The sequence below is a fragment of the Arvicanthis niloticus genome, chromosome 6 (assembly GCF_011762505.2).
Source record: "Arvicanthis niloticus isolate mArvNil1 chromosome 6, mArvNil1.pat.X, whole genome shotgun sequence".
Classification (NCBI taxonomy): Eukaryota; Metazoa; Chordata; class Mammalia; order Rodentia; family Muridae; genus Arvicanthis; species Arvicanthis niloticus.
The window spans coordinates 36,246,405-36,261,680 of NC_047663.1; the positions used below are offsets into that span (position 1 = coordinate 36,246,405).

General features: G+C 56.7%; 1 protein-coding gene across 1 annotated transcript; it reads right to left on the reverse strand.

Annotated features, from left to right (window-relative positions):
• Positions 1-360: 360 nt before the first annotated feature.
• On the reverse strand, positions 361-9,732 carry Tbx2 (T-box transcription factor 2). Its single transcript, XM_034507163.2, has 7 exons — positions 8,736-9,732; positions 7,367-7,634; positions 6,316-6,462; positions 5,126-5,202; positions 4,866-5,029; positions 3,786-4,423; positions 361-1,719 (listed from the first exon to the last, which is right to left on the reverse strand). Exons 1-7 carry the CDS (start codon positions 9,131-9,133, stop codon positions 1,273-1,275), a joined length of 2,139 nt encoding a protein of 712 aa, XP_034363054.1. The 5' UTR covers positions 9,134-9,732; the 3' UTR covers positions 361-1,272.
• Between the last annotated feature and the right edge of the window lie 5,544 nt (positions 9,733-15,276).

A 15,276-nucleotide genomic window follows, 5' to 3' on the forward strand; every position in this document is an offset into this window, starting at 1 on the left:
CCTAGAACGGAAGTCGGGAGTCCAGGCCACTTTGCTGCGCTTTGCGTGACTCCTGTGTCTAAGTGCCTGAGTGGCAGGAGCTGCGATCACACAGAATGGCCAGCAGGGGGAGCCCGGGCCGCGGGCCTGGGTCCCGGGGACTGCAGGGAAGAGTGGCGCCTCCAGGCCCGGCCTGAGCAGGGCGCCGACGCTGGCGCCTCGGGGCCCCGCGGCTCTGCACGAGGCCCGGCCGGGCAGCCGCCGTCGCCGAGGTGCAGCTGCGGGCCAGATAGGGGCGCCCATGTCCCCGCCTCAGTCCCTTCTTCAGCGCCCACAGAGCCCCAGCCCCGCACGGCCCACAGAGCGCACAGCGCGGGTCACTTCGCGTGGTAGCGTTTTTATTATTTTCTCGCTTCGTTCTCCCTCTGGAGCAAAAAGTGAAAACCTGAGGTGGGGCCCGTGGGCCGGGCGGGCAAAACCGGGGCGCAGAGGCTGAGGGGTCCGCGGGGTGGGCCTTCCCTGGGGTTCGGTGCCTCCCTCTCCCCCAGCAGCCAAGGATCCTGGGGCCCTGTACAATATAGATGCTCACGTAAAATGAAAAAAAAATTAAATGCTATGAGTTAATCTCTAAATATATGTACACAACAATGTACACCTTCGAATAAATTAATACGAATTTGTATCTTCTGGGAACCTTAAAGCTTATTTACACAAATTACCATTTATTTTATAAATATCTTTTGCCCCCTGGGGACTCAAAGCAGAAGTGCAACTTCCTCCGCTGACCCAGAAGTGGACGTAGGAATGGCGCCTGTCTTTTGTGGGGTAGATGTGGGAAGACCAACCGGACAGGACTCCTTCTAGCTCAAGTCTACGCTGACTTCAGGCTTCCCTGGCTCCAGCATCCTCCACACCAGTTTCTCTCGACATTCAGGCCCAGGGATCCTGGGATGCTTCTCGAAGCGAACACCTCTACCCTATGCATCTTCTGGCTTCCAAAGGGACCGCTGGAAAGAGGCCACCCCCATAGTGTTGAAAGGAGGTGCCCTGGTAGTTGAATCTGCATCAAATCCAGGGACTCCAGGGTGACTGTGTTCCGGGTGGACTGGTTCCTCGTTTAGACCCCAGGGTAGCGGCCCAGACCCCCGACCTGCCATGCGAGGGACCGCTGAAGCCTGCTTTTGCTTCTTTATTTAAATAAATACCCATTCTGTGCTGTACACGTCCCAAACAGCCAAGGCAGAGAGCCCAGCCAGGGAGGCTCGTGTGGCAGCGCAGCAGCCAAGCAGCCCCTCACTTGGGCGACTCTCGGCCGGGGGAGAGGGCTCGCTGGCTCTCTAGCCCACTCACCAGTCTCTGGATGCTCTGCAGTTCACTGGCCGCCTCTTTGGCTGAGCCGCTGGGCGATAGGGCCCCGCGGGATGGGCCCCCCACTTTTCGGAGAGCCAGCTCAGGCAGTGGACTGGGCTCACGACTATTTCTGCCCTTGGAGCCCTCCGCCGCCAGCCCGGTGGTAAGGAGGCTAGTGCTAGGTGGGATGGTGACCGGGATCTGGTAGGGGCTGAAGCGCAGGCGGGGCCGGGCACTGCCCAGAAATGGGCTCCGTGATAGGGAACCAGCGGCGGCGGCGGCGGCAGCTGCAGCGCTGGTGGCGGGTAAAGCGGAGGCGGCGGCGGCCGCTGCTGCCATGTAAGTGTACGGGTAGGGGAAGAGGCCTCCGAAAGTGGGCATTGGGATTCCCTGGAAGAAACAGAAGGCAAGAGGGGTTAGACATCTGTCTGAAGTGTCTTTAAAGGTGGTAGCCTGAACACTACATTAGATAACTCTTGCCCTACTCGTTTAGGTTATAAACCAGAGTTCACAGAGCTATAAAATCTCGGGCTCACATGAGATGAGCCAGCGTGCCAGGGCCAAACCCAGTGTCCATCACTTAGGGTGAGATGCAAAGGCCTGGAGTCTCCCTGTTCTGTGCTGTTTGGTACTGGTACGGTAGGGATAAGAAAATGAGCATCAGCTGGCTGAACTAGTATGGGCCCAGAGAGAAGAACCAAGGCAGGTATGGGGCCAGGGGGCAAGCAGGCAGCTGGAACTGTCATCTGAGGTCACTTCTTCCATGCCTTCTGTCTGCAGGTTCCACGATGTGGCGGGAACACAGGATGTACTTAGGAAAGCAGGATGATCAAATCTCTTGGTTCCTTGCCTGTCCAGAGATCTCCTGCTTCAGCTGGATCAGGTCACAAGTGACAACCAGTTCATAAACTGGCCTGAACGCTTGACAAAGAACTGGCAGCGCTTCTGTGGCAGCTGAGGACTGAACGCAGGTGTTGCTGGTGGATAACAGAGCAGCCAGGAAACCCTGGACATAGGGCACTCAGTGCACGAGGCCCAGGTTTGAGATTGTCTGACCTTTGAGATAACAGTTTATGTCCTAGAGTGTGTGCCTGTGGAGTGGGCGATGCCTCTCAACCCCAACAGTGCCAGGAACACAGAAAGTCCAAGCTCAAACGGGGGAACCCAAGAAGCACCTTAGTTTGTAGAAATAGAAGGGCTTGCAAGCCCCACTGTGCACTTCAGACCTGGCACCTCAGGTTGGGAGGAGGAGAGGAAACTTGGACTTTCCCAAAATTCGACTTTGCTGACATACAACTATGTATGGCCTTACCAGCTTACAATTATACCAATTAATTTCTCATGAGCTCTGGGGCACTCTTTCCTTGAGTTTCCACCTACTGACCAGGCCATAGCCAGAAGCCCCAGCTTCCCCATGTCCTCTGTAATGACTAGGGCTTGTTGAGGAGAGAGGCATTTACATCCACAGAAAGGCAGAGGCGCAGCTCAACCCTCCAGTCCAGAGTCTCGGCATTCAGGTATCACAGACACTGCACATACCCAGATGATAAGCTCTCTTCAAAACTCATTTCAGAGCGCCCCCCCCCCTTTACACATATTCACTTCTGAACCAAAGCCATTTTCTCAAAAATCTAAACTCCTGTTTTCCTTCCCTGGAGATATGATCTCAAGGGTTCAATTTGCCAGAAACCTCAGAGGGAAGAAACCGAATGAAGGGATTCCAAATCTTTCCGCAGGGAATATTCCACCCAAGTAACTAAAGAGGCTGCTCTGCGCATCCGATCTCCTTGTTATACCTCTGGCTACATTTTCATAACCTCTCCCCTGGGAATTTAGAATTTCAGTAGGAGGTTGTGGGGGAAACCAAGCCCCCTTCCCTGGATGTTACGGGAGAGTTAGGGACTCAGAGTAGGGCAAAGACCAGTCTTGTCACTTGTCAGGACTAGCGACTTCCTAGAGGACCTTAAAGGTGCCAGGAATATCTGGGAGGTGAGTCATTTTGGGAGTCAACTGTCCAGAAAATAACGCAAAATTCCCTCCTTCGTTCATCCAGCCTACAGTTTTTCAGAGCCAATCATGAGGTAAAGATTTTCTTTCTCAAAAATTTCCTAGGACCAGAAAAGTGAACCTCATAAAACCCAGGTGCAACCCTAGTTGGTCACTTAGAAGAGTTTTGAGGTGTGCCCGCTCACCCCTCACTGGGGTTATAGAAGAGGAAACAGGTCCAGAGAGGACCGGGGACATTCCTAAGGTCACACGGGGGTTCAGAAGCAATGTCCTGGTTAGATCATGGGCAGTTTTAACCTGTCAAGATTTAGACGGCTTTCCTGTAGATAAGTTTTCGTTTCTCAGAGGATCTGAGTACCTATAATATCTCTCAAGTTCTCTGCCCACCTCAGCCACCAACAAGCTGCTGTGCCCCCGTCCTCCGGCTGCTGGCAGATCACAGGCCTTACCTGAGATGCCAGCATGTGCTGGGAGAGGTGGAACGGGAAGGGAGCCGCGGTGCTTGCTGCGCTGGCTGTGGGACCCAGCCCGCCTGCGTCCAGCCCCGCCGCAGTTCCGGGCGCGGCGCCTCCACTATTGCCGCCGCCGCCTGCCACCGAGGCTAGCAGATGACCCATGCCCATGGCGGAGAAGGCTCCGGGGCCCATGGCGAATTGTCCTGGGTGCAGGAAGAGGGGCTGGCCAGCCCCCAGCGGCCCAAAGAACTGCTGCCCGTGCAGGTGGCTGGAGAAGGCCAGGCCGGGCAGATGGCCCGCACCCAGGGGGGACGCACTGTCTGTCTGCACCACCAGCGGCGCCAGGCTGAGCTCCTTGTCCTCGCCCATGTCCTTGCGCCCCTCGTCCTTCCTCCGGGCCTCGGCGCGCTCCTTCTCCAGGCTCCGCAGGCTAAATGGACCGTCCCCACCGCCCTCCGTTGGTTCCTTGCTACCCCTCTCCGGGCTGCGCCGCTCCCGGGAGCGTTCGGGTTCGGTCAAGCGAGCGGGGCTGGCGTCCCGCGAAGGGCTGCGACCCAGGGGCGCTGCGGCGCGCTCGTCGCTGGGCCGCTCCGGCTCAGGGTCGCTGTCGGCTGCGCACGGCTTCTCCTCGGCTACGAAGAGGGAGGGAGCACGGGTTATCCGGACGCAGCCGGAGACGGACGTGGCGCCCAGTCCCCGGGAACCTGGACCTGGTCACCGACACTTTAGACAGACCAGCTGTTGGGAAGGTCAAGTTGGGAGAGCTTCTAGGGGCAGCTGCAGGTCACATAAATCAAGACCCCATTCTTACACTGAAAGAAAACGAGCCCTGGAGGAGAAAGCTTATTTCCGACCACAGATCCCACAAGGGGTCCAGCTCAAAATTCTACCAAATGTCCTGGCTGCCAGGGACAGTCCTTATATGGGAATACCAGATTGGAAGTTCTAGCCACATTCCGGTAACTTTTATTCAGGCCTTTGAGATTAGCCGATCACTGAGCAAAAGACAGACTTTAAGGGGCACCCTAAGGGGACACTTCCTTGGTCCTTCCCTCCTGACTGGGATCAACTCACCTCGGGCCCTGTGCAGGCGCAGAGGGCTGGGCGCTGCGCTGGGGGAGGGCGGTGGTTCACGCGCAGGCGGAGGGCCGCAGGACGAGGCATCGGATTCAGCGCCGTCACGCTCCGGCTTACAGTGCTCCTCATACAAACGGAGAGTGGGCAGCGTTAGCTGCTTCCTGGGGACGAGCAGAGGGAGCGGTCAGCCGACATTGTATCCTCCCTGCTTCCTGCGACCAGGGGTAGGCGCATCAGGCCATAGGCTCGCCTCTCACCTTTTCTCCCGACGGCCGTTCCCGGTGTCCCGGAAGCCCTTGGCAAAAGGGTTGTTGTCGATCTTCAGCTGTGTAATCTGTGGGACCGAGGAAGCGATATTAAGTCAAGACCTGACTCTTCTAAGCTGGCCGGGGGCACCCCGAGGTCAGCGGCTACAAGCTACACAGTAGAGAGCCAGGGTTGGGGGTGGGGTCGTACCACCCGCCTGAGATAGTACGCAGAGAGGTGAGGCCGGCAGGCAAGCATCTAGGAAAATGACACGGATCTCTGCACCTCCAAAAGCCTTATCCAAGAAATAATCCCTCAACACGCACACACAGGCCCAAGCAAGCAAACAGGCTCACGTAGTCACACAGGTTAAGCTATTCCGCACCCTAGCACAGACAAACACAATGCCCGCACACCCAAGTCCGCAGGTCCAGGCAAAGTCAAGTTATTGCACTCACAGGCCCAGAAGGGCAAATTCACAAAAATAAATAAGAATAAATAAATAACAGACGCATATAGAATCCAACGAATTCACTTGCTTCCACATAGAGTTAAGACACTCCATACAATCTACCTGGCCAGGCAGACCCCTGGTTTACAAAGACATAATCAAAGACACTAGGACCCTCTCATTGAATTCACGGTGGTCTATGAGGGCCATTTCACCTGAAGGCGAATTCTCTTAGCCTCTTCCAAAGGGTCTAGGGCTTGGACGAACCCAGACAAGTGGCTTAGAGGAGCTCGCCAGGGCTGTGCCACCTGTCCCACTCCTTGGCTCCCTTGGAGAGTTAAAAATCGGACCCTGAGTTTCTAGCATCTGTAGAGCTTGGGCAAATTGCCCCAGGCGCCCTCTTTTCATTTAAATTCCCAGTTCTGAGCCAAGAAATGAACGAATAAAATGTAAAAATGTCAGCGGGAGCCTGAGTCTCTACTAATTGCTAAGTAAACATCTCCACTCCAACTCCGGCCCAGCTGTTTGAGTGCCTCGGGGGAGTACGTGTGTCTGTGTGGGTATGAGGGGGAGGGGGGTCGGTTATGTGGGTGCTGCTCTTCTGAATCTGAGTGGGTGGTGAGTTCTTGAAGCTCTCTGCAGTGATGCTGCTATCAGGTTGGTTTGAATGGAGGGTTGGAGCCTGTAATTGTTGGGGGATATAGATGGATGTAGTAGGGGCCAAGTCCACTCCCCCCACCCCCAGCACACCTTGTCATTCTGGTAGGCAGTGACAGCGATGAAGTCAGTCTCTGGGAAGACATAGGTGCGGAAGGTACTGTATGGGAGCTTCAAGATGTCGTTGGCTCGCACGATGTGGAAGCGCGGCTGGTACTTGTGCATTGAGTTCAGGATGGTCTGTGAGGAGCAAGCGGTTCAGCGCGCAGTTCCCTGCTCTTGTCTAAAGCTTTCTGCTATTGGACTGACATCTTTCTCTCTCTCCCTTCCTCGTTTTTTTTGTTCATTCACCTGCACTTCATTTTATATTTTCTCATGCTTTTTTCCTTCTTCACAGCTATTCTTTCTTTCCCTTACACCGCCAAGTTGGAAAAGGAAACGAAACAAACGAGAGACAGACAAATAAAATCCATCTCCATTCTTTGACTTCACAGTTCCCCTTGGCATTACTGAGTCCTGAGATGAGAAGGAAAGAACAGTGTGTGTGGAGAGGTGCTCAGGGCTGGCTGTAAGGAGACTCTCTTTGCCCAATGAACTTTCCATCATCTGCTAGGACCTTGGCTCAGGCAGAAATGGGGGGCTCCGCACTACTTTCCCTGGCTGGACGGCTGCCCTAATGGAGGGAGAGATCTCCAGAAGACCTGAAGAGAGCAGATTTAACTTCTGGATTCCCTAACCGTAGATAAGGGTTAGCTACAGCAGTAAGCCATGGCAGGGTGTCCAACCTGCACATTTACAAGTCCTTAGCAGGGTGACCTCCACAGGACCCCGGAAGTGTGACCCACCCCCTGTAGCACCTGCCCCACTCATGACTCTAGGAGGGGCTCTCAAAATTCTGTCAGATAGGAACTGAGATTGAGAGCAGTCTGGAGCTTTCCACCAACTGTCGACATACTTTTCCTCAGGCTCCCAGACCAGGGCTCTGGAAGCCTAGGCCCAGTTTACCTGGGCCACAGAGCAGTGAATCAGACAGGGACACTCTAGGGATTCGTCTAATGCTCCCCTCTAGAAATACCCTAGCCTCCTTCTACGAACTCAACTGTTCCCAGGGCTCTCAACACCTTCCCACCCTGCCCACACTCACAAAGCCATGCTTGTCAGAAATGTTGTTGGTCAGCTTCAGCTTGTGAAAGGCCACAGGCTTGGCCATCCACTGTTCCCCTGTGGCCGGACTGTCCGGGTGGATGTACATGCGTTTAGGCATCTCGGGGTCGGCCTTTCCTGCCACCATCCACCGTGAGTTGTGAAACTTGTAGCGGCAGTCATCGGCAGCCACAATGTCCATCAGCAGGATGTACTTGGCCTTCTTGTCCAGGCCGCTGACTCGCACCTTGAAGGGGGGGAACATCCGCCTCGGAGGGAGGGAAGGGGGACATGCCATTGGGACCCGGCTCTTCTTTGCCCTTTACCTTCCCGATGACATGACACCCCGCCTGAAGTTGCCCCGTCTACGTTTGTCACAATGTCCTCTACTTGTGCTGTGCTCCTACTACTACCGGGAAGACCCAACGACCCGACCTGTGGTTGTTACTTCCAAGACATCTTATTTCTGCCGGCCAGACCCTGTTTTGTAAAGCCTTGGATGAGTTCTGTACTCAGGTCTGGGGACCTTTCCTCCACTCTGATCTGAGACGAGGGTTGATTCCCAGGAAAGGAAACTAGGCCCTTTAGAGATACGTTGTTTTTGTTTGTTTGTTTGTTTGAATTGTCTTGAAATTCGTAGAGAGAAAATACACTCTTGGGACAGGGCTCGAAGAAATTAACTAGCAAGGTCTTTGTCTGGGGGAAACGCTTTAGAGCCTGAATTGGGGAATCCTAACCTAGAATTTCGGGGGAACAGGGTGAACCTGAGGCCTGGACTTTCAGAGACTGAAATGTTGGAAGGATTGGAGATTGTGTTTTTCTTCTGGTTTTAAGGCCTCAAGAGGTGGCTGGTCCAGAGCTCCAAGCTCCAAGGACAAGCAAGACTTTCTCCCAAGGCCTAGCTGTCGGCTCAACAACTCTCAAGTAGTTGGTCTGGAGCTAGCAAGAGGCGGGATACTAGTTCCACTATGGGCTCCGGTGATCCGAGCAGAGAATCCCGGAAAGGTTCCTTCTCTTAGGAACTCAGAGACCGACTAGGAGACAGAAAAGCGAGACCGCAAGGGGCAGAGGAGACCGGCTAGAGTCGAGCCACGGGGGCTTTGAGACTCAGAACGGTTAGGACTATTCTTTAGGAGCGTGTTTTCGTTTTATTTCAATCGAGAGATGTTTGCTTTTCTTTTTCTTTTTTAATTCGCTCCGGAGCCAAATTTGGGGGGGGGGGGGGACAAGTCAGCTTGCTTGTCTGTGGAGAGGAGCGTGGCGCCAGGGCCAGAGCCGGGGGGAGCCGAGAGAGCATCGGCCCGGTGCTGGTGGGTGCTGTCCGGTCCCCAAGCCCGCCCGCCCGCCCGCCGGCCTCCGGGCCGCCCTACCTCCCGGACTTGGTGATGACCATCTCAGTGCCCAGCTTGTGAAACTGGTCCCACAGCTCCTTGGCCTCCAGCGTCACCTTGGGGTCGTCCTCCACCTCGTCCTCGGGTTCCAGGCTCTTGAGCGAGCGCAGATGCGCGGCGGGCGGGTGCGGGCCGAGTGCCGAGACGTGCAGCCCCGCCTCGGCCGCCGCCGCCGCCGCCGCTGCTGCCGCGGCCGCCGCCCCCGCCAGGCCCGGGTCGGGCAGAGGCTTGGCCAGCGCGCCGGGCGGCAGCGCTAGCGCCGGGAAGAAGGAGGGCTGCGCTGCCGCCAGGAAGGCGGACATGGGGAAGTCGGCTGGCCGTGGCGCGTGGAACGGGTGGTAAGCCATGGCGCTGGCTGCCAGCGCCGGCTCTCTCATCGGGACATCCGGCCCAGGCACCCGGGAGCCGGGGCCGGGGCCGGGGGCGCGCGCCTCGGACCCCCGGCCCGGGCGGCGGCGCGCGCGGAGGACGGACGGCCCGGGCGGCGGGCGCGGCAGCGGCTTCTCCCTGCTCCCCGTCCCGCGCACCTCAAGGGGCGCGGGGCTCTGGACGCGGGGGCGGAGGGGGCTCGGCGCGGGGCTGGGCTGGGCTGGGCTGGCCTGGCCGGCTCCGGCGCCGGGGACCACGCGCGACTGGTTAGATCTTGTCCTGATCTCTGGAAAACTGTGACTATCTCACATGTCCTGCCCTGTTCGGATCCCCTGCGCTAACGAGCCAGGCCCCCCTTGATTGCTGATTTTACGCTTTTTGGACCAATTGTGGGTCTCCGGGGGCGGGGTTTTGACAGCTCAGGCCAAGCTCTGGACGGGAGGGGGGCCAGGGAGAAGGTGTCGGAAGCCTCAGCAGTAAGAAAACATGTCAACAGAATAAAATATTAACCAATGACGGGCCAGCGGGCCCCGAGACCCCTCCCCCTGGCCTGGCCCCCACCTCGCCGCCCGCGCCGGCCGCTGCCTGGGCGAGGGCTGGAAAGCGCACAGGGCCGATCTGACCCGCCGAAAGGGCCTGAGGCAGGGGGCGCCCGGGTCCCAGGGCCTTGAGGAAGGACCCCTAGCCGCATGCCGGCCCCAAGTGCAAAGCATTGACATGTTCCGGAGAGGAGAGGGGGCGCCCTTTCCCTCCCGCGCCGGGAGGCTCGGCCGCTCTGGCCTGCGCCCCAGCCTGGCCTCCCACCCCACTCCCGGTCACCGCCCCGGGTCCCTGCACTTCGGAGGGAGGCTGCGGGCACTGGAAAGCGAGGCCGGTGGGCGGGCAAGTCAGGAGGCTCGGGCGGCCGAGGTCCCGGAGCCGAACTCAGGTGGCCGGAGCCGGTGAGTGGGGAGCCGTGGCAGAACCCTGATGGGGCCGGCACGGGCGGGAGCGGGACGCGGCCTTGCACTGGAGAAATGAAGGGGTCCTCCCTCCCCCCACCTGCTCCTCCCCTCATAGGCTCAGGAATCTGGGGGTCCAGGCTGGCCCGGCATTTAGTCTAAAGTAGGTCTGTGTCAGGTCCCTAAGCCAAAACCTTCTGGCGAGTGGGAAAATGGATCCTTGGGGCCAGGTAGGTGAGCGCACCTTCTGCAGAGCCCAAGGCGGTACCGCGCTAGTTGATCCTAGAACTCAGATTCTCCACACGAGCCAGATTTTCGCCGCATCCGGTACTGGAGATGCAAACCCATCTCTTCCTAAACACCGGCATCTTTTCTTCACGTCCGTTCACGTCCATTTGCTTCTATCTTTTGAAAGCTCAAGGCTCCCTAGTTCAGGAATGCTGAGTAATGCGGGTGGGAATCGAAGTGTCTGGCAGCATGTGTGAACACCTCCTTCGACGATCAGTCTTCGTTTTCTCTCTGGCAACAGCCCCAATGCATCTTCGTGTGTGTGTGTGTGTGTGTGTGTGTGTGTGTGTGTGTGTGTGTGTGGTGTATTTTGCGCCCAGTGTGGTGTTACCCTTGGCACACATTGAGAGCCATAATCAGGTGTATCTAGAGTAAAAAGATCATACAGTTGCCTATTTAGGGCTGGGACTCTGACCCTTGTGCTTGTTGGGGAGGGGAGGCAGGGTATGAACTAGCCACAGTGGACACTCCCACCAAACCAACCAGTATAAGCGAATTCTGCCGCACAAGCCCTGTGTCGGCGTGGTGGGCACCAGGCAATTTGCCTCTCAGATACATACACCAGGTCTCTGGGCACTTGGTAGCTGACCGCACAGAAAGGCGTTTAAAAGCTGGTCGCCCCCAGCAGTACGGGGTTGAGACCAGCAGGAGTCGTTTGGCCTCCACGACCTTTTTTCCTATACATCTGAGCCAACACCAGGCGCTTGTAATTCTTCATATCCCTGTGCACGCCTGCCCCACTGGGTGTTTCTTTAGGACCTTACTCTTGGCTAGGTGGCTTTGCTCATTCTTTTCTCTGACCGTAATGAATCTTCAGCTCTAGCTTCGCAGTGTTCGCAGCTGGTGTGAGAGCCATTGCAGCTCTGCATTGGTTCCAATTTAGACAGGATGTGGCTCCTCCAGGAGACATGTGTCTGAACACACTTGGGCAGTTAGTGAGGTGAACAAAAAAATAGTCTGGTCAGCTTTCTGAATTAGCAATACGTTTGCTAAGTTGTGTGTTTGGGGACAGGCACTTTAGTACCTTGTAAAAATGTGTATGTATCGAAGTATGTATTTTGGACATTTTCCTGGGTAGCATACTGTAGCTGGGCTACCCGTCTAGGCCCGAGATTTGAAACACGAAGGTCTGAGTTATTGGTCCACGAAACCCGGCAGCTGTCACCCAGTGGCCACATTAGGGGATTTGATTCCCACCTACGGAGTTAAGGACCTGCGACCGGTCAGAGACTTTTTCCTGGCAGGTTGGGATTGCACCAACCGCTCCAGCCCACCGTCACGCAATCACCTGGAGGACCTGTCTTAGCGGCTCTTAAGATTCTTTATCGACCCATCCCCAATCAAACTTTCTTAGAATATCCTTGGATCATCGAAAACTGGCGCTGGGGCGGCCCAAGCAGCCTCTCGAGCGGCGCCTTGCGGCTCGGGGCTCCTGCTTCGCTCTACCCCCTCCTGGGTCTACCCCCACTCGTCTCCCTTTCCCAGGAACAGGCGCCTCTGGGGGAGTCCCCCGGGCATAGTGTGCGTGTCTCTTTAAGAGGCCCCGGGGGGCGCCTCGCGGGCCGCCCGGGGCTGGAGGGGGAGGGCACGGGCGAGGGCGCCTGGCGCCAGGCGGCCGAGGCTCCACAACAAAGCTCCGGCCCCTGTCACTTCGCATCGGCCGGGACCCGCAGACGGGTGGGGGACGCGCGCTCAGCCGCCCCTCCCTCTCCCAGGCAGTCTTGGGCGGGGGCGTCGGGAAGGCGCTGGCTTCGTGGTCCCAGGCCCCTTTCACGTGGTCCGTAGTCTTAGCTTCCCGCAACAACCAAATAACAACCAAATCGAGCGCCAGTAGCCTGGGCCAGAGGGGACTGGACTGCATTCCCCAGCCTTCGCAGGGCTGCCGGGTTCGTCTTTTGGTCGGGTTACACCGAGAATGGTCAAGAGATAAGGCTAAGTCCTCTCTCAAGAGTTGATCCTTAAAATCGCACAGGTCCCTGTGGGTGTCTGCATTCATGACCCGGAGTGGATTTGCCTGAGCCCGCATGGAATGGATGCGGGAACGCTGGGGGATGTGTGGTCCTGTGGCAGAGTTGAGTGAGGGGCACGTGAGCGCCAATAACTGGGCACTAAGCGCGCCTTGACATATGAATGTACCTGGAAAAAGCTGGGGTGGCCCTATGCTTAGGAAAAGTGGACCGTAGAAGACACTAGGCGCATTCGTTGTTCCCATCCATGGCTTCTCCACCGGACCCGCGCCTCCCGGAGCCTTGGCGCCAGCTAGCCCGGTTAAGCAGTAGGGCTGGGCTCCCCCGCGGTCCTGGGTCTGGCCAGGCTGGGGGCCGCGGCCTCGGTGACCCCAGCCCCCGGCGGCCCAGCCTGTCCCGTCCACTTAAACAAATTGCGGCTGACAGGCGCGCAGTCTCCCTGGAGCCGCAGCTCGCCGGTCGCCTCTCTCGTCCCAATTACCCAGCGCAGGGTCTGGCCAACAGGCTGGGGTGCGGCAGGCGACGCGGGAAGAGTGGGCTGCCCGACCTTCTTCCTGGTCACGGTGTGGTCCTCGTCTGGTGCCAGGACCAGCCGCGGGGCCCCTTCCTCATCAGGCTCTGGGAAGTATTGGAACAGTATGTGGCCCACTGCCTGCCTTCCAGGTTGATGTGAAGGCAAGGCCCAGCTAAGCTGTCTCTGTCGGGGACACACTTGCTCCGGTGGGCGGGCATTTCTTTGCACATTGAGAGATCACGCGGTTAGGAAGATAGGTTAAGTTCTTGTCGATTTGGGGAGACTTTCCCCAGAGCTTTAGGAATCCTATAACTCCTTGAAACTGCTAAGTACGCGCTACCCTGAACCTTGGTTCCACGAGGTACAGCTGTCGCTCTTGGTACATGCTAGGTGGCAAAGTGAAGTGCCAGTCTTGAACTTGAGCCTGGACATGGTGCGTGTTTGGGATCTCACAAGAGAGAACCGACTTGAAAAGGGTCCCCAAGATAGGCCCACCTACAACAGTGGGACAGGGCTGGTCTGTGGGCACTAACAGGTTGGTTCTCTAGAGTACCTGGGGAACAGCGTGGTGGTCACAATCTGCAGGTGTCCCCGCAGTCCCACCCCTACCAATGAGCTACCGGGGCAGTAGCTTCTGAGCACCTTTCTGACCCGGAGAGTTCCCTTTTCCTCTGCCAAGCCATCCCTGCTACGCCCTTCACAGTCCCTCTCCTTACAGATGAGAATCCTGAAGCCTAGCTAGAGCTGAAGTTAATTTGCCTAAAGTCATATGGCTCCAGGTGGAAAAGCAAGACTGGAATCCCAAATCCACTCCTTAGAGAGGTGGTAGTGGAACTGCTGTCCTGCTCAGAGCAAAGACACCCTGGTGTTCCAGGACCTCCACTGGGCTCTGACTTTAAGGACCAGGTCTAGGGGTGGGTCTGCAGGATGTGTGTGTGTGTGCGTGCGTGCATGTGTGTGGTGGTGGTGGTGGTGTGTGTGTGTGTGTGTGTGTGTGTGTGTGTGTGTGTGTGTGTAGAGGGTTACTCAGAGATCGGCTCCAAAGTGGGATGAGTCTGGGAATGTTGGAGGGGCACCAGACTGACATCAGCTGGGATTCAGATGGCTGTACAGGAACAGAACCGAACACATGGAGCAGCAAGGTGCAGACAGGGGTCAGCTGACTAGCTGTGACTCTATGACCTGGGAAAGTCCCTGCCCTTCTTGGGGCTCAGGCTTGTCATCAACAAAAGGAGGGTGGAATGAGTGGGTTTAGTCTCTGATCTTTAAAACTTACAAACGAGTGTTGGGAATTTATCCTCAGATACAGCCCAGGGGCTGTCTTCTGTATGCTTCTGGCAGAGCTCGCCCTAATGTCTGTGTGTGACTTTTGCCCTTGGGCCACTGGGCCTTTTACCGAATCACTCCCAGACAGTGCCATGCCTTTTGAGTGGCCAGTTCCCAGCAGCCTCTTTGCAGATGATGAAGGTATTTTCTTCCATCCAGATTGAAAGGGAGCCCAGTAAGTAGGCAGTACTGTGAGAATTAGGAGGTCACTTGCCTTCCTCAAGGTCACCTGGCCCAGTCACAATTAGATTCATGTTCTGATGGCTTTCTGAGTGATGGTATCATGAGGTCTGGGGGTTGTGGAGGGCTGAGGGGCTGAGGTTGTTCGGATGTTATCTGTAGAGGATAAGAGGCTGGCCCCTCTAGGGCTAGTGGCAGTAAGGTCCTCGGTCTAGCTCTCACCTTCAGCTGATTACAGCCTATGGCTGGGTCCCTAACCTTCCCAATTAGCTGGAGGCCAGGCCCAGGGCCTTTCAGATAACCTGAACTCCAACTGCTGCCACTATGGGGCCCGGCCTGCTTATCTAAGCTCTCTGATCCTCCCCTCCCCCCATTTACTTAGAATTGCCCTGACCGCAAGCAGATGAATAACCAGATTGTCCTGCAAGCCCAGCCAGCAAGCCCAGCACTACAACCACTACTTTCCCTGGCTGGAGGAGGCCACATCTGTTTTCTCCCCACTGTAAAGGAAGGGCTGGGCCAGGGTCTGTAGGTCCCCTTCAGGGCTGAGAGAGATCCTGGCAGCAATGTCTTTGTCTCATCTATGTGCACAATGGTAGATGCAGGGGTCATGCTTTCTAGAGCTTCTGTACTATCCCTGGTCAGCCAGGCCACCAGCTGTGTGCACAAAGCAGCCTGTGGCACCCTCCTTCTGTCCTCTGTTGACTAAAATCTGCTCCAGCTGGGGACAGGGGCTGTGCCAGACTTATCTACGTTGAATGCTGCCCAAATGGGGAAAAGCTGCTCTCCTCTGGAGTCCCCGCTTGCTGGGGCTAGGCCTTGTGTTGCCATTCCAGCCTTCTCCCAGGCTTTCTTTTTATAAAGGGTTCCTTAGCTCCCAGGAAGGAGCAGTGTGATTCAGATCTTTTCCCCATATGCCCAGTTGATCTTGTGAA